Source organism: Choristoneura fumiferana, chromosome 7 (assembly GCF_025370935.1).
Source record: "Choristoneura fumiferana chromosome 7, NRCan_CFum_1, whole genome shotgun sequence".
NCBI classification, from domain to species: Eukaryota; Metazoa; Arthropoda; class Insecta; order Lepidoptera; family Tortricidae; genus Choristoneura; species Choristoneura fumiferana.
The window spans coordinates 2,575,204-2,599,774 of record NC_133478.1 but is presented as its reverse complement, the minus strand read 5'-3'; the positions used below and the strand labels follow the sequence as shown (position 1 = coordinate 2,599,774).

The following is a 24,571-nucleotide window of genomic DNA, read 5'->3' as shown; positions in this document are numbered from 1 at the left end:
TAGATATACAGATGTTGGATACAGAGTACTATCAAACAATAGAGTTGTCATTGCAAGACACGTGGATATAATTGAGGAAGATGTTAAGCTTATTGCATTGATGATAATTGAAGAAGATAATATATAGATGAAAAAAATGGAAGATTCCCTAGATAGAATTGAAACAGAAGACATGGTACCTTATAATAACGTTAGTAAAGAGATCGTGAATAATGAAAAGAGAACCTCAAAGAGACAAATTAAAGCACCACACCGTTTTGATGAAGAATTTGGCTACTATTGTATAACTGCTAATTATTTGTGATGCGATGATTCCAGATACTTTTCAGGAGGCGACTACGTGTGACGAGGCTGATGAATGGAAAGAGGCTATGGACCGAGAGATGAACAGCCTAGTAAAAAACGATACTTGACCTTAGTAAATCACCACAGGAAAAAGAGTACTAGATGTAAAATGGGTTTACAAAAAGAAGTCTGCTGATCTTTATAAAGCCAGGTTAGTGGTTAGAGGGTTTCAACAAACCACTAATATTGATGATACGTATTCACCTGTTGCTAGGATGCATACTTTAAAATTACTGCTATCGTATTGCTGCCAATTTATTACATGTACATCAAAATGGATGTAGAGACTGCTTTTCTAAACGGTAAAGTTTATCAGAAGTGTGTATGTCAAACAGCCTCTTGGTTATGAAGACGGTACTGACAAAGTATATAAACTGTATAAATCTCTTTATGGTTTAAAGAAAGCCCGCGAGCTTGGTACGAATGTTTTAATGATTTGTAACAACTATTGGTTTCAAAGGAGCAGATATGACTATTGTCTTTATGTCAAAACAGATGATAACTGTTCTATATATATTTTAGTATATGTCGATGATTATTGATAGCTTGCAAAAATGAGCACACGGTTGCTATAATTAAAATAAATTAAGTAACCATTTTAGAATGAAGGACTTGGGAAAGGTTAGAACTACATAGGTATTGATGTAGAGTATGACTATGCAAAAGCTAATATTTTGACCTTAAGCCAGAAAAATACATAGAGTCGTTAGCAAAAAATATGAAATTGAGAATTCTAAATTATTTAAAACCCTATGGAGATTAATGCCAAACTTGAGAAATGTGAATTACTAAATGATGATATTAAATACAGAAACTTGATTGGAGCTTTGTTATACATTAGTTCTGGCACTCGACCAGACATTGCCTTTGCGTCAATTACTTGAGCAGATTTCAGAACTGCTATGGTGAAATTCATTTCAAATATGCATTGCGTATGTTTTAAAATATTTGTACTTGACTAAAAATCTCAAGCTCACATATTATCAGAATTTAAAAGCTACTATAATGGATTGTTACGTAGATGCCGATTGGGCCGGAGATATAGTAGACCGTAAGTCTACTACTGGTTTTGTAATCGATTATTTGTAATGCTGTGTACTGGAAGTCAAAAAACAAATGACTGTGACAAAATCTTCCACTTTTGCTGAATACATAGCGTTGTCAGAAGCTGTAACTGAAATAAGCTTACTACGTAGTATACTTGATGATGTTTTTATAACGTTTCATGCTCCTGTAAACATTTATGAAGATAATTCAGGTGCTGTAGCTATTGCTAAGTATGGTAAATTCACAAAGAATTCGAAGCACATTGAAGTGCATTATCATTATGTTCACGAGAATGTTAAGAATGGAACTATTGATATCGTTAAGTTGATTCAGAAGATAACGTTGCAGATATTTTTACCAAAGCGTTAGGAAACATTAAATTCTTTAAATTCAGGCAATTGTTAAATATAACTTGATTTGATATTGCCATACTTGCAATGTTTAACAATGTTAATTAGTGTTGCCATATTAAAATATAAATCTAAGGAGGCGTGTTGAGGTTGTAAACCTTTGTAGATTTATATTGGCCGCTTACACTTTAACTATGGTTTGAATATGTCTAGTTTAGCTGTCTTTCGATATGTGTCTTAGTTCGTATTGTTATGGAAATATAATGTTTTAATTAATAAATAATCGTCTTCTTCATCATCTTCAACAATATATAACTTATAAGTTTGACCGCTATGTGTGTCTGTGTGTCTGTCTGTGGCACTGTAGCTGTTAAACGGTGGACCGATTTGAATGCGGTTTTTTATTTGAAACCAGGTTTTCTAGCGATGGTTTTTAGACATGTTTCATCGAAATCGGTTTAGCCATATTTGAGATATTGAAGTTTGAAGTGACAAAAGTCGGGAGTTTTCCACCTTTTTTAGGGTTCCGTCGTCAACTAGGAACCCTTATAGTTTCGCCATGTCTGTCCGTCTGTCTGTCTAACTGTCCGCGGCCTACCTACATATCAGTCACGCCGACAAAGTGGTAAAATAAAAAATAATAAAAAAAAATTTAGGGTACCTCCCATAGATGTAAATTGGGGTTGATTTTTTTTTCTCGACTAACCCTTATAGTGTGGGGTATCGTTGGATAGGTCTTGAGGGGTTGCTAAGACGGTGTTTCTATTCAGTGATCTATTTGCGAAATATTAAAATTTAAAGTGCAAATTTTCGAAAATGGTGGGTGGAAATTTTTTAAAAATTCAGAATGGTAGAAAATATAGCAAATATACAAGGAAAATTATAGCGGCTAAAATTGCTTGAGAATTATTAGTAGTTTAAGAGTCAGCCTAAGGTATAAAACATACCTAAACTTGGAAGATTACTTGATTTTTTCGCTATGGCTACGGAACCCTATCCTGATCGTGTCTGACACGCTCTTGGCCGGTTTTATCGGTAGCGGCCATAGTTCGAGGACTGGTAGATATTTAAGGCGTTATAAAATCCTGTACAAATTGTTCCTCTACGGTACGAGTATCTAAACACAGATATACAGATCTGGCTCAATATTATGTTATGGCATACGCAGGCAATCCTTACATATATGTCTTTGAACGGTACGACACAGGCTGATACTAGGAGTGAAATCCTTGATTTATTTTTGATGTTATTGAAGAATTTTCTTTTTTAAGCACGTGAAATTTTTTAACAAAGATTTTATAATCGACGACAGGAGTCGAGAGCAAAATTAATTTAAGGGTGAATCGAAAAACCTTACAGGACGTCCTGGAGAAGGTTGATGATTTTTCCTTCCGAAAAAGAACCTAACTGTCAAGATATTCCATTTTTAACTCGGGTTATGTTAACGTCAAAATCGATTTAGCACTTACGTACTTGAACTGAGCAGTAGCGACCATGTGTGATTTTAACGATTTAAGTGATGATTTGGTTTGAGACCGAATAATTTGCAGAATTTCGTAATAGTTTACATGAGAGTAAATGAAAGATGCAAGATGCTATTTGTGAAAGGATCTAAGTCCAAGGCTCGGAACCGGTTCATAAAATAGCGGTAAATACAGGTTTATTTCGGTTTAACTCCGAACTTTCATGAACGCGAACGTTTTTAAGAACTTAACTATAACCTAAATATATAAACAGCAGGCCAGCCGGTGGCGGGCAGTGACGTTTATCCTGCGCCGGAATAAAGCGGTTTTTATTGTTCCAAACCGTTTAATCTAACAAGAACTTTATAGAAATGTTCCCTTAAGAACCGGTTTAAAAATAACGGTTTCGCGAACGAAACCAAAATGAAAAGGTTTTGCGCCAAATACTGTAATAACGGTTTGGAAATTTAACCGGTATCCGTGCCTTGTCTAAGTCAATATTAAAACTAAAAAAAATTGTTTGTTTTATTAAATTGTAGTAGTATTTTTATTAAAAAAAAACTATTAAAAATTATTTAATAAAACCTTGTCAAAAAACACATGATACAAACAAGTACGTAAAATATTCTTATTCAAGCATCGTTACGTGGGGGGACCGCTAAGTAGATAAAAGTAAACAATTACCTAACCTTAGCCGTCCCATGACGCAACGACGCTTGAATGAAAATTCTACTCTTATCAAACGTAGACGGTCAAAATGGAGGTTATATATATATTTCTTAGATATTTTGAGTCTGGAGGGGTTAAAATTCTCATATTTTTGTTAATATAAATTACTATTACAATATTTTTAACTGACTGCAGCAAAGAGGCTAAGCACCTATTTGTTAAATCTAACCATTGTCCGCAAAAACATAACCCTCCTTCGGGCAGTCGGGTAAAAATAAGACCGAATCCGTAACAAAAGAGATTAAATTAAAAAGGGGCGACATTGTTTATTTATATAATTATGTATAGTACGAGTACCCATTGTTATCATCAACCAACTATCTACTGAGCGGCAAAAAATCTGGCCTTCAAAATAAATGTATGTAATTTTGTATGTAGTGGGCTAAATTTTGTGCCGCTGGGTATATTTTGTATCTAATTATTTCTATCTGCCTTTAAAACACCCAGACTCAATCCTTTATCGTATTTATCTGAATCTAACGAAGAATGATTTGACTGTAGATAATAAATGTTTTGCAAAATTCGACCATTGCAAACTTGCTCTTTAAAAAAGCCGTGGTGGCCTAGTGGTTTGACCTATCGCCTCTCAAGCAGAGGGTCGTGGGTTCAAACCCCGGCTCGCACCTCTGAGTTTTTCGAAATTCATGTGCGGAATTACATTTGAAATTTACCACGAGCTTTGCGGTGAAGGAAAACATTGTGAGGAAACCTGCACAAATCTGCGAAGCAATTCAATGGTGTGTGTGAAGTTCCCAATCCGCACTGGGCCCGCGTGGGAACTATGGCCCAAGCCCTCTTGTTCTGAGAGGAGGCCTGTGCCCAGCAGTGGGACGTATATAGGCTGGGATGATGATGATGATCATGAAACTTGCTCTTTATTTTCATTCCTGAACAATGTTATATTTGCACATATCAATTACAAACATAATTTACCTGTAACCGTGTTTCCACTCAAAATTATCAATAAGACTCCATGCGCTGTAGCCTTGAATGTTGCAGCCTCTATCGGTCGCCTCTATGAGCATGCCGAGATAGTTTCTGTAGTACAATATTCTGTCATCATCCAGCAAACCACCGGCTGTGGACCAACCGTTCTCAGTCACAATGACTGGTGGGTTGTCGTATTGTTTCTTTATATCGAGAAGTAGTTTGAGAAAACCTTCGGGTACACTCTGTAAGAGAAAATGATATGCAAATGAAAAAAATATTGATGTTTTGATACAGATTAAATCATTCACCAGTACTGTAAATATAATACTAAATTATAATAACACCGCCTCTTGAATAGCGACACTTACTAAAGTACTAAACAGGGGACGTCATATTTGTACGCTGGTGATTTTCTGAATTGGTCAATAAGTTGAGGCCACCATGCTTGTAACAAAATAATAATTAAAACAATTCACACCTGTAACCAAGACGACTGTGCTTGAGGCCAAGTCGGATCCTTTACGAAAACAGCGCCCATGTCATCCATGTACGACGGTACTGCATACATGCCCTCCAGCGACGGATCCCTGTAATTATGGTATTTATGCCTCTTAATATTTTAGAAGACATATGACACTGTGTTACGGACGTGATAGTAAATTCGATAGATAAATTGGAAAATTGACCGATAGTTTCAATTCTATCGCAAATCCTTAGTTACGAAGTTCGTACCGTGTCACACCGCGTCCCCAGATCCAGTGCTATCGCACGATTATCCGATATAGTACGTAAGTTATTTGATATATTTCATTAACTCCGTCACTGTTTCAAACTTGTTTTATAATTAAGCTTTTAGATGACAAAACATCCAAGAATACAAATGTTGTAATTTTACGACGTACCTATGTAATAATCAATGAAATCTCTAACTCTGGAAACGACCGATAGTTAATAATTCAAAAAACATAACCAAATACAAACTGGAAAACTCTAGGATCTAGCTCTTACTTGAGAAATATTTTCGATAAAATATGCTGTCTTACCTATATGCCAGCTTCGTTGTATACGTATTAAGACCGAAGAAGTCTGATGAACCCCGAATGAGGCCGACCTCTTTACCGGTCAGTTCAGGAAGACGAGAACGAACGAAGCCTTGTTCAGCGCTTTTAAAAGCCACATTTCTCTTGACTTCAGGCGGGAAGTCGCCCGAGACCGAAAATATAGGATGTGCATACTGACCCCACTGTAAAATTAAATAGACACAAGCAACGCTTTAATTCAATGTCACATATCTTGGGTTTAAATCTCTTTAGCGGGAATATAAGAGATTTTTTTAAATGTGCTCACATGAACGCAAAATCATTCAAATGTAACATGAATTTAACATACTGTCTGCTCGGATTTAAAAAGATTATTCAAATGTGTTTTGTAATTATTATCAATCTGCGTTAATTTACTACTAAATAGATTTTCCGTTGTTCCAAGCGTGGTATAAAGGCAAAAATTAGATAATTATAATTAGTAACATCAGAAGTGGAAACGGAATGGACTACCGGATTTTGTATTTTATTTTGTTAATGCGGTCATTGCCCTATTCAATCTATTTATCTATCTAATACCTTATTATACACTCTAGCTATTGCCCGTGACTCCGTCCGCGTAAAAGTATGAAAAATAGCTTTCGTCCTATTCTCAGTCTTACCGAATATACACAAAAAAAAATATAAATCGGTCAAGCCGTTTCGGAGGAGTTTGGTTACAAATACTGTGATAGAGAATTTTCTATATTAGATATAGCTATATAATAAACAGACTCCAAAACGGCTCTTATGATTTCGATGTAATTTAGTATGTGGGGGTTTTCGGGGATGACAATGTCTTATCTCTGGGAAAACGCATACGAGAATTAACGAATTTTAGCTCGAGCAAATCTTGGTCGATTAGGTACTATTGTTTTAAACCGTATTCTATATTTGCGTCTCTGCACTGTTAATATACAACTATTTTTTTTACTGATTGCGCTTATTTAATTACATAGCTCCTGGACATTCTATTCTTATTCTTAAGCCTGGATTGTTTTTTTTCCTGAATCCTGCAAAACACGATTACTATTTAGCTTTAATTAAATGAAACGATTGAGTACTTACATCAAACTGTCTAGCATCTATCGCAGCCTGCTTATCATCCATCGTGTCAGATGAAGGCTCGTACCACGTACAGCTGATGGAGATACCGATACTGCCATTATGTTTCTTCCTGTACTGTTCATCAAACAAATGATATGCTTTCGCGTGAGCTAATAGCACGTTCTTGGCACACAGATACTCTGCTACCCCAGTAATATTTAGCATAGGAGCTTTAGCGTCAGAACCATAGCCTTCGTAACAAATTTGTTTTGGTTCGTTGATAGTAATCCATTGCTTAACTCTATCTCCGTACTTATCAAAAAGGACCTTGGCGTAGTCAACAAACCAAGTCACAATATGAGGATTCATCCATCCTCCTAATTTTTGAAGACGGAATGGCAAGTCCCAATGGTACATTGTAATAACTGGCCGGATGTTGTTTTTTAACATTTCATCTATAAGATTACTATAATAATTTACGCCTAGATGGTTAATTTTATCTGGGAACCCGGTGGGAAGAATTCTTGTCCAGGCAATCGAGAATCTATAGAAATCTAATCCTAGCTCTTTCATTATTTCTACGTCGCGTCTCCAGTTGTGATAAGAGTCAGCTGCAACGTCGCCCGTACTCGCGTCTTCAATCGGTGACGGTTCAGTGTGTGCCATTACGTCCCATATTGATAGACTTTTGCCTGTTAACATAAAATTATAATTATCAAGGTGCAAACTTTTACACAAAATATGGCTATGTCACTAACTAACAAATGAATATGACGTTATATTCGTATTAAGTAAGAAATCTTATTGCAGTAAAACAAATTGCTTGAGATCCGGGTAGAGAGCTATATTGAGTCTTTGTTATATTGACCATGAGTTATTGATCCTTCAAGACACTGTTTAAGCATTTTTAAGGGCTATTTGTTAACCGTCTACCTGTGCCGCTAACGGAATTATAATAATGCATTAGAACAACTTAACATATTCAAAAGTGTCTAGAATCCGACAATTGGCAACATTCAAAAAGAGCAGCAGAGAGCATTTTTGTTTTTTCGCATTTATAATAGCTGTTTAAAATTTAAACTTCCCGTGTTTCTCGATTTTCCTTTATTTTAATTAAATTCGTCATTCATAATTTACGAGTATTAAAGAAGTGGTCATTATTATAAAGAACGTATATGCAAAGATAGGATACTGATGTCGTGATCTTTGCATGATATAAAATTAATAAAAAATAGATTGTATAGATAAATTACCTACCCAATACTATTTTCCCCCAGTATTTTCCTTCCCATTCGCTTTTATCCCAACCACTTTTTTACAAACAGTAGTTTATTTTCTCACACGATTTAATTTATATTCGTTTCTTTCGCTACATGGCTACATGCATATTTCTCACTGCTTTTTAGGGTTCCAGAGCCAAAATGGCAAAAACGGAACCCTTATAGTTTCGCCATGTCTGTCTGTCCGTCCGCGGCTTTGCTCAGGGACTATCAATGCTAAAGCTGCAATTTTGCACGGATATATATATATATATATAATAATAATAATAATAATAATAATTTTTGGAGTTATAAAATGGTCCAAGACCGATATAGAAGCCATAGAAAGAACTACACGCACAACACTAACAAAACATAACCATTTACACCCTAAATCTGCAATAGAAAGACTGACTATCAAGAGACAGGAAGGAGGTAGGGGCATGATAAACATTCATCATCTCTGGAAAAAACAAATACACAGCTTACAAACATTCTTTCACACCAAATCACGTACAAGCAATATACACAACACAATCGTCCAAAATGACCACAACTACACTCCGCTAAACCTACACGAACCACCTGACACGCAAAATATTAACGGAAATGACCCACAAGCACAACTGATAAATAACTGGAAGAAAAAGGTACTTCATGGACGACATCCTCGTGACTTAGAACAAACACACATAGACACACCTGCATCAAACACATGGCTAAAAATAGGCAGTTTGTTCCCAGAAACTGAAGGTTTCATTATTGCAATTCAGGACCAAATCGTAAATACTAAAAACTACCGAAAATATATAATAAAAGATCCAACACTCACAAACGACAAATGCCGCAGATGTCATAACCAATCGGAAACCATACAACACATAACCGGAGCATGCACAACGCTAACACAAACAGACTACACACACAGACACAATCAAATCGCAAACATCATCCATCAAAACCTGGCACACAAACATAAACTTATACAAGACACACACACCCCATACTACAAATACACACCGCAGGTAGTACTTGAGAATACAACACACAAATTATACTACGACCGCGCTATACTCACAGATCGTACTATCCACTATAATAGACCTGACATCACATTAATAGATAAAATAAACAAAACTACATACCTCATAGACATCTCAATCCCTAACACACACAATTTACAAAAGACCATCACGGAAAAAATAACAAAATATGCAGACCTAAAAGACGAAGTTGCTAGACTATGGAGACAGGAGAAAGTGTACGTAGTTCCAATAGTCCTATCTACAACAGGCGTCATCCCAAACCACCTACACCACAGCTTAAAATTATTAGGCATAAAATCACACGTTTACACAATTTTACAAAAAGCCGCAATACTTAATACATGCAGAATAGTGAGAAAGTTCATGCAACTAGACCCTGAAAATAGCCCTCAGCAATCTTCTTAAAAAATATTTATTCTACAACTCTGCTACATTTACTTGGTGGATAACCCGTAAATGTAGTTAATACCAGCCTAGAGCTGAGAAAAAGCAATCCTTCGAAAATAATAATAATATATACATACACGTAGTACATAGACTACGTGTACATAGACGTAGTGGGGTGTTTTTTTTTTCTCATCCAACCCCATAGTGTGGGATATCGTTGGATAGGTCTTAGAAAACCATTACAGGTTTGCTAAGACGATTTTTCGATTCAGTGATTTCTTTACGAAATATTTAACTTTAAAGTGCAAATTTTCATTAAAATCTGGCGACCCCCCCTCCCCCCCTAAAATCTAAACCGGTGGGTGGATAAATTTGAAAAAATTCAGGATGGTAGTAAATATATTATACTTACAAGGAAAACTATAATGGCTAAGTTTGCTTGAGAATTTTTAGTAGTTTAAGGGGCTGTTTCACCATCCATTGATTAGTGTAAACCACAGGTGTAAACCGATGGTTAAATGTGATTCCGTCTCCGTCTATACGAACAAAACAAATAGAGACGGCCCCTTAGAGTAAATAGCAGCCTAAGGTATAAAAGTTACCTAAACTTGGAAGATTCCTTATAAATTACGAAATCCTTAGAAAAATATTACTTAATTTTTTCGTAATGGCTACGGAACCCTATTTTGGGCGTGCTCGACACGCTCTTGGCCGGTTTTTATTTTTTACCAATCCGTATTGATCACATACATATGCTTTACCTGTAGAATAAATTCCCAGTAGTCTATTTTTGTCACACGTTTTAATGTCTTCTCATTATTTTGCTAGACGGATCTTTGTTTTATTACGTTTTAGCATTTAGGAAAGACTTCTAGCTACAATGGTGAACGTTGACTGAATTAGCCTCTTTAGAAAGGTAACGAGCGCTTTTAACATTAACACACTTTCGGCCTAGGCCGCACTACTGTTTTTTTCCCGCAAGCGGTAAACCGCCAAAGATGCACACACTGCGATTAAAAACCGCGAAACTGGCCACGATTTTTACAGTTTGAAGATGGATATACGACATTATACTCGTAATCCCGACGCCACAATATTAACGCAATGACTATTCTTGGCGGCGGTCTGCCGAAAAAGACACAAACCGCCCGCGGTTTCCGCGTCAATATGTGCGCGCCAGTATAAATTCTATGGGTTACAAATTTTGGCGCGGTTTTTTCCCGCACGCCGATCTGTAACAAATCGCAGCTTTAAAATCAGTTGCAGGAAAAAGCCGCCAATGCGGCCGCTTGCATTAGTTTACTTGATTCACAAAGTCACGCGGCGGTTTAGCCTCAGTGCGGCCTGGGCCTTCATCCGGACAACGTCAAGATGTCAGTGAAATGATATTTTTTTCATGAATATTGCTATATATTAAAAGAAAGTGAACAAATATGGATCCAACTGAAGAAAACCCCGGGCTGAGCTTTTCGTCAGGATCATGTGCATTTACTTTCTTGGAAAGTGCTCACGGAGGGCGTATATTAATACGAACTGGATATCGGCATTATTTAAAGCGTATCAGTAAATCGTCTGGATCTTCTATGTGGAATTGTCATAAAAAAAAATCGTGCAAGGGATTTGTAGTTATAGATGCAAAAGAAAAAGTGGGGCAAATTCAACTTGCAAGACCCTTTTGAAGAACAGATTTAGCGATATCGCTCATAATTTCTGACATTTCCCTTCTGACCTATTTGGTTTACTAATGTTTTGGCGAAAATTATTTAGCAAATTATTAACTTCCAAACTATTTATCCCATATTTTTATTTAGGCGAAATTTTATTTCCCAACTCAACATTTCGCACTGATATCATTTTCCAACTAATGATTTGATAAATGATTATTATGCAAATTATTACCTGGGATTTTTTTGAGATGTCATTTGTGTTTTCGTCAAATGCGTTGATTGGCATTCCTTAATTTAGCATGCAAACAAGCAAGCAAGCCAATGATTTTTTCCGTTCTGTTACAAAAAAAACCTAACATCGAAGGCTAAAGCGGAAGCTACGCTACGCTACGCTCCCGCCTTAGCCTTCTGAACCTAACCTATCCAAGTCGCTTCTGCCCAGTCTCATGTTGCTCGCTCGCTTCGCTCGCTCACCGCCACATAATTTAACATTTATTCATTTTATTATATATCATGACTGATATACCTAGGTACCTTATGTGTAAAAATTGGCCAAATGTTATTTGACTATTTGTTATTTCCAATCATTTGCTACATAATTGTTTGCCACATAAAAGTGTGATGAAGTAAAATTTTGCAATATAAAATGTTGCGAAATAAGAAAAATGCGAAGCAAAGTTATGCCAAGGATTGGTTTGCCAAATGAAACTTCGGCAAAAGGTTGGTTGCTAAGTGAAATTTGGCGAAAAATATTTTGAAGAAAAGGCAGTACACCAATGCTATTATTAAGTAAAGATTTGTGTTTTTAACATGGGAAAGTCATATTTAAGTTTATTTTTTAAAGTAAGCTAGTTCAAATGTGGTTAGTTCAATATAATAAAGATACCTTTTCAAATGGAATAGTTTAATTTCTGCCTTTGCTTTTGCATGCGGACTTTATTAGTACGGCTAAGGACTTTAACCCCTGACCCACCATGGAACCACTTCACAGTAAACGTCATAGTGACATCCATCGCATTAAAACAAGAAAAATCGTAATGACTTTTCCTTTGAAAAGGTTCCATGGTGGCTCATGAATGGAAGTCCTTGGCCGTACCTATTTATTCATTGGCACACAATGCGGCTAGCAAAAATAATAAAAAATTAAAACGTGACAAAAATTGACTACTGGGAATTTATTATACAGGTAAAGTGTATGTGATCTTCACGGATTGGTAAAAAAACGCATCGAGATAAATGCATGTAGCGAAAGAAACGAATAACACTCGAGGTACATGTATGCCAAATTTCAAGTCTCTAGCACCAGTAGTTTAGGCTGTGCGTTGTCTGTCAGTCAGTCAGTCAGTCACGGTACTATTTTATAGGTATAGATGATGCATGAGCCAGTTCCTTTGCCCCAGTCGAGAGACGGGGAAAGAAAAAAAAGAAAATTATAATAGAAAAACAAGAACAACATATTATTGATTACCATTACCTTGATTTTTCTATACAATTAAGCATCTTGCGAGCGTCATAGCTCTGAAATACAACCACTGAGAGCCGGCAGACTAACTTTTTTTAGCGTCGGAGATGTCATACTTGGAATTTGTTCCAACACTGACCATTTGCCTTATCGTTTTTTTTCACAGCAATAAAGCGACTTGCGTGCATCATAGCTCCGAAATACAACGCAGGCAGACAGATTCATTTAACCTGCGGGAACGCTATACTTCAAATATATACTAAAACTGACCATTTCTCGTCGTTTTTTTTCCACAACATTGAAGCCTTTTTATGCGCCATCTCTCAAAGTTGCAACCACTGAGAGCAGGCAGACCAAAATTAATCACACCAGCAGACTACTCTATAAACTAAAACTTACAAAAATTAATCTGACCGTATCCATGATCCTTATGAAAAATCCTGTCACCTTTTAGACTATCTTTAGTTCCTAGACAATTTTCGTTGCAAAGCGGAAAACCGCTGCTATTTGTTACGAGCGATATGTGGTCGCGAATGTGTTTAGGAGGTACGACATTAAATTCGGAATGTAACCTAGCATTACCACTGAAGAAGAGTGTAGGGACGCTGCGGAACTATTCCTTACCGTCCTCGAGCCAGCCACCTTCGATTTGATAGGCCGCCGTCGACGCACCAAATTCAAAATCCTTCGGAAACTTTCGTGCTCTGCTTTTGCACCAAACATCGTTACTCAAAACGATTAAAATTAAACTGCGAAATAGTGAATGTAATTTTATTAGTACATTGTGTCTTAAGGGCGGTAAATAAAGAATTACGAACGAGAGTCTATTAGAAGCCCGAAGTCGAAGACTGAGGGCTTTAATGAGTCGATGTTCGTAATTCTAGTACCGCCCGTGCGACATACAATGTTTTTCATCACATTTGCGAGTAAAATAAACCTAATATATTTTTTTAAATTGCCGATGCCGCTGATTGCGCTCTTGGCAGCGCCAGTTCCCCTCCGTCCTCCCCCCCCCTCCGTAGCATGTGCATGGCGTGCGTGTGCAGCGCGCGCACGGGCAGTAGCACGCCATGCAGTAACAAACTCATTTACCGACCTTGGGCTTCATGGCATGAAAATTAGTACGGGCAATGACTCATTTACCGACCACGAGTTTCATGACGAGCACATTAAGGCCGAGGGTTTTATTTGTGGGGTTGGAACCAAGGTAGCCTGCATGTTATGACACTGTTGAGCAAGTGTGATGAAAAATAATTAACAACACAATTTGTTTAATACCGTTAAATCCCTCCGATTGACTTTGACCACTTCCTAATTTGTCGTTTTCCGTAGCCACCCACTTCCTTATTTGTCCATTCCCAAAACCGTTCACTTCCTAACTCACCCTCTTTCAGCATTGTTTCTTTCCAAACTTGGCCACATCTTTATTTATTTCTTTTAAGCAATGATTATATATTTAATTATTTAGTTCGGAGATCTTGGTAACAGCTATAAAATTTTCGATGAGAGCTATGTGGGGAATTTGGGGGCGAACAATTGATAGTTTGGTCTTATCCCAAGGAAATCGTATAAATTTTGAGCTTACCATTTAGCCGTAAATCATGACTAATTATGAAGCTACAAGGAGAGCATAAAATGAGCCATTTTACCCGAGGCGTTCAAGGGTGGATAGACACGTAGAAGGGAAAATAGGTTTAATGCTGGAGTTTTACACTCCTTTTTCACTTCGTTTGAGAGGAAATTAAATAGCAACAATGGAAAAATATCACTTACTAGGTATCTTTTATTTTTCATGCATTGCTATATTATTATAATTTTTTAGTTTTATTGATTTATTTTGATTGATTTGATTATTTTTTAGTTTACTTAACCTAACTCGTAACCTAACCCAACCTAACTCGCTAAAAGTTTGCTTGTGACCACATGCGATGCAAAATAAACAAAACGTTAATAATTCTCAAGTACATATTATGAATTGAGTATCCTTAATAAATAATAAATATATCTTAATGCAAATTACCAGGTTATCGTTAGCCGCACTAGACCAGCCATACTGATCAGCGTTTCAACTGGCACTATCTGAACGTACTACTTCCACCCATAGGTGTAATCTGTAAGTTAATTCTGCAAAAAGTAGTCTGAAATAATAAAACTAGCGCAAAAAAAAAACGTAATATTTTACTGGCAATTCTATGTGCAATGACATTCACTAGTGCTATTTCTCTTTGGCTTGTTCAACTCAGATAACCGACTTAGATAACTACTTGGCTGAGTGGATTCATCATCCCAGCCAATATACGTATACGTTCCACGTTGAGAGGGCTGAGAGGGCTTGGGCCGTAGTTCCCACGCGGGCCCAGTGCAGATTGGGAACTTCACCAACGATTACGGCCACTTTTAGTGTCTACTTAGGCTCTGAAAATAAGGTACGACGACGACCGAAGCTTAGTAAAGTGATAGGTAAAATTGCTACCGGAATAAAGAAACCCTTAAATCACTAGTTCAGCATTTTGAAAATCTCTCGCTAAATTGTATAAATGACATACTTAATTTAAAAATAACTTTATTCACTTGCTTTGACTTTAATTATCGACGACTTTTGACGAAATTATCATCGTCATCATTGCTCTGTTTCTAGATAACTTTTAGTTCAAGCACTTAGTGTAGTGCACGAGCAATTTATTTAAAAACATAAAAAGGTGAACTCTAAAGCTGACACTTCACGGACAAATCACTCTTAATTTGATATTTCTTTGCGATCTGCTTTGCCAGCTTTGCTTTTTCTTAGTGAGATATAATATACTTGCTTTGCTTACATATGGTAAACTTTTAATAAAAATATTTAATTGATTTTTAGAATCTCCCTCTTCGTATTTGGCCTTCAGAAGACCATGTTATATCTAAACATTTGCCTTTGTTTATGCCCATGTCGCAAGAATGAAAGCAAAATATTATTGGTTAAAAAAATGTTTTAATAACTTCCTAATACCCCGATATTTAAAGAACTTAACACTAGTTTAATTTATTGACGAGGCCTGTTGATACTGTTTTATTTAAAGACTAGCTTTTACCCGCGGCTTCGCTCGCGTGAACCATAAACATTTCAAAGAAGCAAGCAATTAAGCACGCATGTAAGAAAGCATGTAATTATGCAAGAAATAGTGCAAGGAAAGCATGCATTCAAGGCTGCATCTGCATTCAAGCATGCAAACAAATATGCAAGCAAGCATGGAAGCAAGCTTGCAAGTGAGTATGCTTTGCTTGCGTGAACCATAAACATTCCAAAGAAGCAAGCAATCTAGCAAGCATGAAAGCGAGCATGTAAGCAAGCATGCATGCAAGCATGCCAGGAAGCGTGCAAGCAAGCATGCAAGCAAGCACGCAAGCAAACATGCATCAAGCATGCAAGCAAGCATTTAAGCAAGCTTGCAAGCAAGCATGCAAGCCAGCATGTAAGCTAGCATGCAAGCAAGCTCGCAAGGAAGAATCCAAGTCAGCATGCACGCAACCATGCAAGCAAGCAAACAAACCCAGGCCGCAAGCAAGCATGTAAGCAAGTTTCGTTGAATCTCCTATTTTTTCTAGTAAGTGTACGTACGAAACATCTTGTCTTATTGAGTCTCTACGCACAACAAAAGAAAGCTGAAAAAACAATTTTATGTTTCTAGATACCCCACGGTATTATCTGCATTTAAACATTTTATTTAATAGATGATGAAAAATGCTGAAATAACTCATATGACTCGCAACTCACTCATTTACTTCAGTTAAGCGAGTGGTAATTGCAAAGTATACAATTTATTAGAAAAGGGCGCCAACACGACATGACAATGAAAAAAATCATAATTATCTCAGAGTGGATCGAAAGCCAGAAATCTATTGCAATACGTGTCTGTAAACAACGTTCCGAGACTTGTTGTCCTCTGCGTATATGTAAAGATTTCTAGCTCTTGATACACGCGAGCAGCCAACGTAGAGCTGCCCGTGCGAAAAACACGGGGTGCCCAAGTGAATGCCTGCTACTTTTAACGTTTGTCCTTGACTCTTATTTATAGTGATGGAGAAGGCCACTTTCAAGGGGAACTGCAAGCGTTTGAATTGAAAAGGCAAGCTTGTTGGGATAATGGGAATTCGTGGTATTAATACTGTTTCTCCTTTGGCTCCACCGGTAATGATGGTGGCCTGCACGATGTGCCTTTTCAGCTCCGTGATACGTAACCTGGTGCCATTGCACAATCTTGGTGCATCAAGGTTACGCATCAGTATGACAGGCACACCCACCTTCAGCTCCAGCTTGTGAGACGGTACCCCCGAAAGCTCTAATGAGTTTAAGAACTCTACCGGGTATGTAGTTGCGTCATCACTTGCCATCACTGTATCGATTGACGTATAGGTGGTAACCTCACCTGATACTTTATCAATAACTTTTTTATTGATATTTCCCACCGATTCGTTCTTGGGCGCTAAGATTGCTCTTTCACATAGCCACTCCTCGTTGCCCAAGTTTTGTTGTAGATTTGGAAAAACCTCTTTAATAAGGTTATCTTCTGAGCTTACAACATTACAGAAGTGACTTTCAAATTTAATTAGGCCTTCCGTATCTATTGCCATGCGGCCTTCTCCGATCTTGAGTAGGTTCTCAGCAAAGAGCCCAGACTCTTGGTCGTTGTAGAGCTGGACTCTCATGTTAGTAGTTAGGTGCAGTTTCTCCACCTTTGCCCACATTGGGGAAGCCTTGAGGCATGCGTTGATTTCGTCTGCTGCAGTACCTCGTTCGATAACTGGCAGCGTTTGCCGGAAGTCGCCTGCGAGCAAAACGACCACTCCACCCATTAACATCCGGTTACTGCGGATGTCTTGCAAGCTTCGATCAAGCGCTTCGATCGCACGCTTGTGTGACATCGTGCATTCATCCCACACGATTAATTTGCACTGCTGCAACAAAGCGCCACGACCACTGCTCTTACTTATATTGCAAATAGGCGTTTCCTCACTCGCAAGGTTCAGCGGAAGTTTGAATACCGAGTGGGCAGTTCTACCTCCGCTGAGCAAGGTCGCGGCTATCCCAGAAGACGCTACTGCTAGCGCGACATTCCTGTCCTTGCGCAACTGCGCCAGCAGCAAATTCAACAGGAATGTCTTCCCAGTTCCCCCTGGTGCGTCCAAAAAATAAAAACCCCCTTCTCCGCTCTCCACGCGACTCAAAATTTTATTATAAATTTCTCTCTGCTCCGGTAAAAGTTGGGGCTCAGTTTGGTTGACTTCAATCCCCAAGACCGTGGTATCGTAACTGAGCTCCCTTATCAAATCAGTAGACAGCTCTTCTCTTCTTTGAGGGGTGGGCATATTGAAATCAGTCAGTCGTTTTCCCGTCATTGAAAAGACTTTGGTCTCGATTATTTTCAGTGCCTCGTTAAGATATATACTGTCATGAGCCTGTGATGTCCCTTGATATCTATGTGCGATGTCTTCCGATAAAGCGGTTTTATATTTGTCCCAAAGTTGCAGGGGATTCGAAAGTCCGCAGTTGCTTAATATAATAGCGAAGAGCTCTCTTAACCTGGCTGCTGACCGGCATAAAACGGCATCCTCCATCGTAGAGTCCCAATGACCGTCATCTTCCAAAAGTCCTATTGTCTCACAAGCTTCCCGGAACGTGGCTTTTTCCTGTCCGTTGACTGTTTTGAGGGCCTGAAAACTGACAGGACCTCGGACGCGGGTCAGCAACAACCGTACACAGTAGCACTCAAATTGTGTGACGTGTACGGTGTACATTCTGCCTAGGGCATCTGACGCCTTTACGCCATGCCAGCCTTCGACGGAGATACCTTGCACACGACGCTTCCATTTCTTCTGCGACGCATTCCATGTGTAATATTTGGGCACTTCTGCCAGACTGAAAAACGCGGTGAGAGTGGTTGTGGGTGGTGTAGCTACTCGATCGCGCAAATTGGCCTCTGTGAAATAAACGCGCTCGCCGTTGGGTAGGTGCACAGCAAGATGAGTGACCGTCGGGTGTCTCTCATGTAGCGGTAATCCTAATATCCGCCATGCTGCTTCGTTGCTGCTAACATATCGACCCGCTCTAAATATTTGCACTTCGTCTCTTGGGGCAATGTTAGGATTGCCCTGCTGTTGTACACTAAATATCGCCTGGTCACTGCCTTTGTTGATGTACTTGCAAATGTATTTAATTGCCTGGACCGAGTTACAAAACTCCATATTAATGTGGGCATTAAACATTTTGGAAAGGAGCGGTGAGTACGGGACCACCCAGCTGTTGTCCACTACGACTTCTTGCGCGGTACCTCTCACTGTAATTGTGACCGTACGTCCCCCATCCTCCGGGCCTCTGCGTCTGTACAACGGGTACCCGTTATCGTTCGTTTGAGTCTCCTTTAACAACGCACGAGGATACTTTTTGCTACATTTTCTGTCCTTCATGCAAGGGGATGCAGGGTTCAACACTCCGCAAGGGCCGTGGATCATGCTTTTAGTAACCGTGTCATATAGCGGTTTATCCACATTGGGATCTGGCAGCTCTGCTGATATCACTGCATCGATTTGGTTCGGTCGCAATTTTTCTTTCAACCACAGCAGCAAGTGCACATGGGGCAATCCGCGTTTTTGCCATTCAATCGAATACATGAAACATTGCGACTCACCAAAAACATGCCCTTTGGTGAGGAGAGCCACCAGCTTTTCCACTTTAATTTTAAAAACACGCGCAATGATATCGTGGCGGTCCGTTGGTCTTTGCCCGTCCATCAGTTCTTCTTTGATCTCAGTCCAGGCTGGATTGCACGTGAATGTGAGGAATAGGTCTGGCCGCCCATATTTCTGAACGTAGGAAAAAGCGTCCTGGGTATATGCGTGGAGGTATCGTGGACTATTTACGACCGACGAAGGAAGGATCACCATCTGCCCTAAGTCATTTGAATTCACATTGCCATCGTTTCCGATGGCATCTTGAAGGTGGATGTAATTCTCCGCACGTAACTTACTTTGGTTTAGCGCTATGAACCTCAGACGCTCACTCTCCATCTTCACGTACATGTCAACCAAAAATTGCGACAGAAGTACCCTACACCTCAGCGGCAAGTTGAAATCGTGTTCGCGGACCATCAGGTGAAACGCGTAGAAATCCATGCAGGACACTTTTTTGTTCGGGTTCGGTCGCCCAGTCGCCGGGTTCGTTTGAGGAATACTGAAGTGATATCCTTCTTGCCCTTTCCAAAACAAAATGGGATACTGTAGAGCATCGTAGAAGCGGTGCGTGTCAGCGATCCTGGCGAGAGAATCGTTGTGCTTGCGCAAGACTATGTCCCTCGGGGCGGTGAGATCAGCGCCTGCGACCACAGCTGCTATTTCGGCGACGGCTGGCGCATTGTAGCGCCGCGCATGCTGCCCGCTAGGCACGCGGTCTGCGTGGATCACTACCTTGCAGTTTTCGTCGGGCATATTCTCTAAAGCTATTTTAAACTCGTGCACCAATACATTGTGATCATGGAGGACTTTTTGTATTTTCAGTACAGTCGCTCGTTCGAGTCCCTGAATAATTCGACATCGTCTATCAGTCTCCGCCTCGGCGTCTCCCATAAAGTATACTTGCAAAAATTGTGCTGGACCGTTAGCAGGAGGTAAAAGAGACCCTATTTTATGGTGCACTTGCCCCTGCACCGTAAAGGTCGGTGAAAATCCAGGCATAGCGAGGATCCTATCTGCCCCAAAGGAGGTCATGTGAAAACACGAATTATATTTTTTGATACAGTTCAAGAAGCGCTTTGATTCATCAGTCTCGCCAGAAAATAATTCCTTTAAAGGCTCGACAGGTTCCTCTAGTGTGGAAATGGCTACCTTGCCCCCAGAGCAACACATTCCTACCGTTTCCTCCTTCCATTTCAATGCAGCACAAAATCTGCAAGCATTGTACATACGATCCATTTTGATGAGCCTGTGGTTTCTATAATCTAAAGTTGGATCATAGTCAAAAGCGCATTTTTTAAAAGCTCCCCAGTTATTCCTTGCAAATATTTCCCGACGTTCAGCTTGTCGTTGTGCAACAGCGAGTCTGCGCACGTTTGCTTCTTCGACTGTTTCAGAGGCACGCTGCGATGACATAAGTTGCGCGTGCTGCTGACGTCGAAAAGCCGTCTCCTCTGGTGTTTCCGAGGCGCGCTGCGATGCCATAAGTTGCGCGTGCTGCTGACGTCGAAAAGCTATCTCCTCTGGTGTTTCAGAGGCACGCTGCGATGCCATAAGTTGCGCGTGCTGCTGACGTCGAAAAGCCGTCTCCTCTGGTGTTTCAGAGGCGCGCTGCGATGCCATAAGTTGCGCGTGCTGCTGACGTCGAAAAGCCGTCTCCTCTGGTGTTTCAGAGGCACGCAGCGATGCCATAAGCTCCGCGTGCTGCTGACGTCGAGAAGCCGCCTCCTCTGGTGTTTCAGATGCACGCTGCGATGCCATAAGTTGCGCGTGCTGCCGACGTCGAGAACCCGCCTCCTCTGGTGTTTCAGATGCACGCTGCGATGCCACAAGTTGCGCGTGCTGTTGACGTCGAGAAGCCGCCTCCTCTGGTGTTTCAGAGGCACGCTGCGATGCCATAAGCTCCGCGTGCTGCTGACGCCGAGAAGCCGCCTCCTCGAGCGTCACGTTGGCACGTTGAGATGCAATGCGATCAGAATTCTGCTGGCGTCGAGCATTAGCTTGCGCCAATGTTTCAGCCACTCGAGCATTGGCCTGGCGCTCCGCCTGCTCAATTCTCCGCTGTTCAGCATGAGGCGATGTTTCTTGCTGTCTAGCTATTTTCATAGCTCGAGCTTTTTGTGAGCTATGCGAAAGATTCGACTTGCGTTTGCGAGGCATTATAAATTTAAGAAGTTATAGGTATAATATCAAACTGAACAACAAAACTTAGTTGAAAACTAAAACATATGTCTTAATCTAATGGAAAGAACTGATGTCGAATTAAACCCTTAATACCCTTATTAAATAAGTAACTAATTTAACTGACCCTAAAATAATACAATTCAACCAAAGTAACTCAAAGTCAATGTACTTTTCAAAAGAAGCAACAAAACCTAGTTATTGAACAATTTAGATGGGAAGCAAATTTTTAACATTTTAATAATATATTATTGCTTCAAATTACTTATAGATTCCAAGTTAGTCAAACGATAGCGTGATCTAATCTACAGGCAGCGCCATCTTTTGGATGTTTTTATAAGTAATTGTAAGCTCGGTGCAATTTTGTGGGTTTCGAAAGCAAAATATTAATCGCTCGTGTGTCAAATTTTATATATTTAAATATATCTCTCTCTCTCTCTCTCTCTCTCTCTCTCTCAAATTTCCTTCCAATTAAATCCTATTATGTTCTTCATTTACGTACGTATATATTTTTTTCTAGATTTTGTGATTGAAATTGAGGGTTTTGTGTTAAGAACATCATCATCATCATCATCCCAGCCTATCCTAGTCCTGCTGGGCACTGTTGGGCACAGGCGTCCTCTCAGAATTAGAGGGCTTGAACCGTAGTTCCCACGCGGGCCCAATGCGGGATGGGAACTTCACACATACCATTGAATACCTTTGCAGGGTTGTGCAGGTTTCCTCACAAACAACGGTCCAAAATTTTTCAACATTTTATCCCGTGGGAATATCGGGATAGAAAGTAGAGTACTTATGTGTTATTACAGAAGTCCAGCTACCTACTTACCAGATTTCATGACTATAAACCCAGCGGTTGTTATTTCGTTGTTTCCAGATTTTATCCCTATCCCGTGGGATAAAAAGTAGCCTATGTGTTATTTCAAACGTCCAGCTACCTACTTATCAAATTTCATGACTCTAAGCCCAGCGGTTGTTATTTCGAGATTTTATCCCTATCCCGTGGGAATATCGGGATAAAAAGTAGCCTATATTTTATTCCAGATGTTCAGCTATCTACATACCAAATTTCATCCAAATCCGTCTAGCCGTTTCAGCGTGAAAGAGTAACAAACATACTCACTCACTCACTCACTCACTCACTCACTCACAAACTTTCGCATTTATAATATTAGTAGGATAAATTTAGATATACCTAACAGTTTACATAAGATTAGTAGGTAATTACTTCTAGATGTATGATTGGTTTTTTGGAATCTTTTTGTATTTTTTATTTCAATTAAAAAATTTTTTTTGTTACTTTTACGGACATCCCGTAAAACCCATATCGAAAATACAAACTGAAATATAAATGCATAGAAAAACCAGAAAAATAAGACCAGCGCTAGGAATCGAACCCAGGTCCTCGGCATTCTGTGCCACGTGCTATACCAATACACCTCTTCTTCTTCTTCTTCAGCGCGTTTTCGCCTACCGTTGGGCATACGCCTCTCCAGCCTTTCTCTACCCGGATCGACTGTCCGTCTCTCTCTTCCAGACCGGTCCTGCTGTCTCCACTATGTCATCGGACCATCGAGCAGGCGGTCTGCCCACATTTCTTTTCCCTACCCGGGGTCTCCACTCCAGAACGCGCTTGCTCCACCGTTCGTCGTGTCGTCGGCACACGTGGCCGGTCCAGGCCCATTTCAGCTTCGCTACTCTATGTCCCACATCGACGACTTTCGTGTGTTTTCTGATAAGCTCGTTCCGGACTCGATTGCGTAGCGTTATGCCGAGCATGACTCGCTCCATGTTACGCTGCGTTACTTTCAACTCTTGGATTATCCCAGCAGTCAACGTCCATGTCTCACAAGCATACGTCATAGCCGGTAGCACGCACTGACCGCACTGACCACTACACCACCACTGGACAAATAGTGGTATAGCATGTGACATGGAATACCGAGGACCTGGGTTCGATTCCCAGCGCTGGTCTTATTTTTCTGGTTTTTCTATGCATCTATATTTCAGTTTGTATTTTCGATTGGGGATGAAGTTGCTCACGTCCGCAGGAATTGCCACCATAACCCTGCACGTATCCCCTGGGTGGCGCTAATCGAGCAACAAACTTTCGGCTGCTGTACCTGTTGTCTCCGGATGACCTCACGGCACGAGAACTACCGAATCGTTTACATGAGACAATAAAGAGTTTTGAAATCTTATATATATAAAAGAAGAAACTGACTGACTGACTGACTTATAGATCAACGCACAGCCCAAACCGCTGGGCCTAGAAACTTGAAATTTGGTACAGGGGTTCTGTTTATGATGTCAGTGAGCAATAAGAAAGGATTTTTAGAAAATCATCCCCTTAGGGGGTGAAATAGGGGGGTGAAGTTTATATGGGATTTTCTCATTTCTGGTCTTAGAAGTATGAAAATAGGTGTATAAGTTCTCGATTACAATTAAAAATTATATATCTAGGTGAAATGGATAAAATCCCCCCTAAAGGGGTAAAATGGGGGGGTAAACTTTGTATGGAAATTTTCTCATTTCTGGACTTAGAAGTATGAAAATAGGTATATAAGTTCTTGATTATAATTAAAAATTATCTAAGTAAGTGAAATGGGTAAAACTCTCCCCTGAAGGGGTAAAATGGGGGTATGAAAAAAAATGAAAATAATTTATTGCATAAAAAACTTTTAAACAAGAGTCTACGGCTCTGGATCCTGAGCTAGGAGTCCCTGTGTTATAGGATCCAGGATCCAGGTTTGTATGGAAATTTTCCCATTTATGGATTTAGAAGTATGAAAATAGGTATATAAGTTCTCGATTACAATCAAAACTTATCTGTGTAGGTAAAATGGATACAATCCTCCCCCTAAAGGGGTAAAA

At 39.6% G+C, this 24,571-nt stretch overlaps 2 protein-coding genes across 2 annotated transcripts; both read right to left on the bottom strand.

The window, feature by feature from the left end:
- Window positions 1-4,863: 4,863 nt before the first annotated feature.
- On the bottom strand, window positions 4,864-14,980 carry LOC141429884 (myrosinase 1-like). The gene is made up of 6 exons (XM_074090442.1): window positions 14,832-14,980; window positions 13,436-13,560; window positions 7,012-7,682; window positions 5,908-6,107; window positions 5,343-5,451; window positions 4,864-5,106 (listed from the first exon to the last, which is right to left on the bottom strand). The coding sequence occupies exons 1-6, from the start codon at window positions 14,861-14,863 to the stop codon at window positions 4,864-4,866; spliced, it is 1,380 nt and encodes a 459-aa protein (XP_073946543.1). The 5' UTR covers window positions 14,864-14,980.
- A 1,707-nt stretch (window positions 14,981-16,687) lies between these two features.
- LOC141429883 (uncharacterized) lies at window positions 16,688-21,676 on the bottom strand. Its single transcript, XM_074090441.1, has one exon. It carries the CDS (start codon window positions 21,674-21,676, stop codon window positions 16,688-16,690), a length of 4,989 nt encoding a protein of 1,662 aa, XP_073946542.1.
- Between the last annotated feature and the right edge of the window lie 2,895 nt (window positions 21,677-24,571).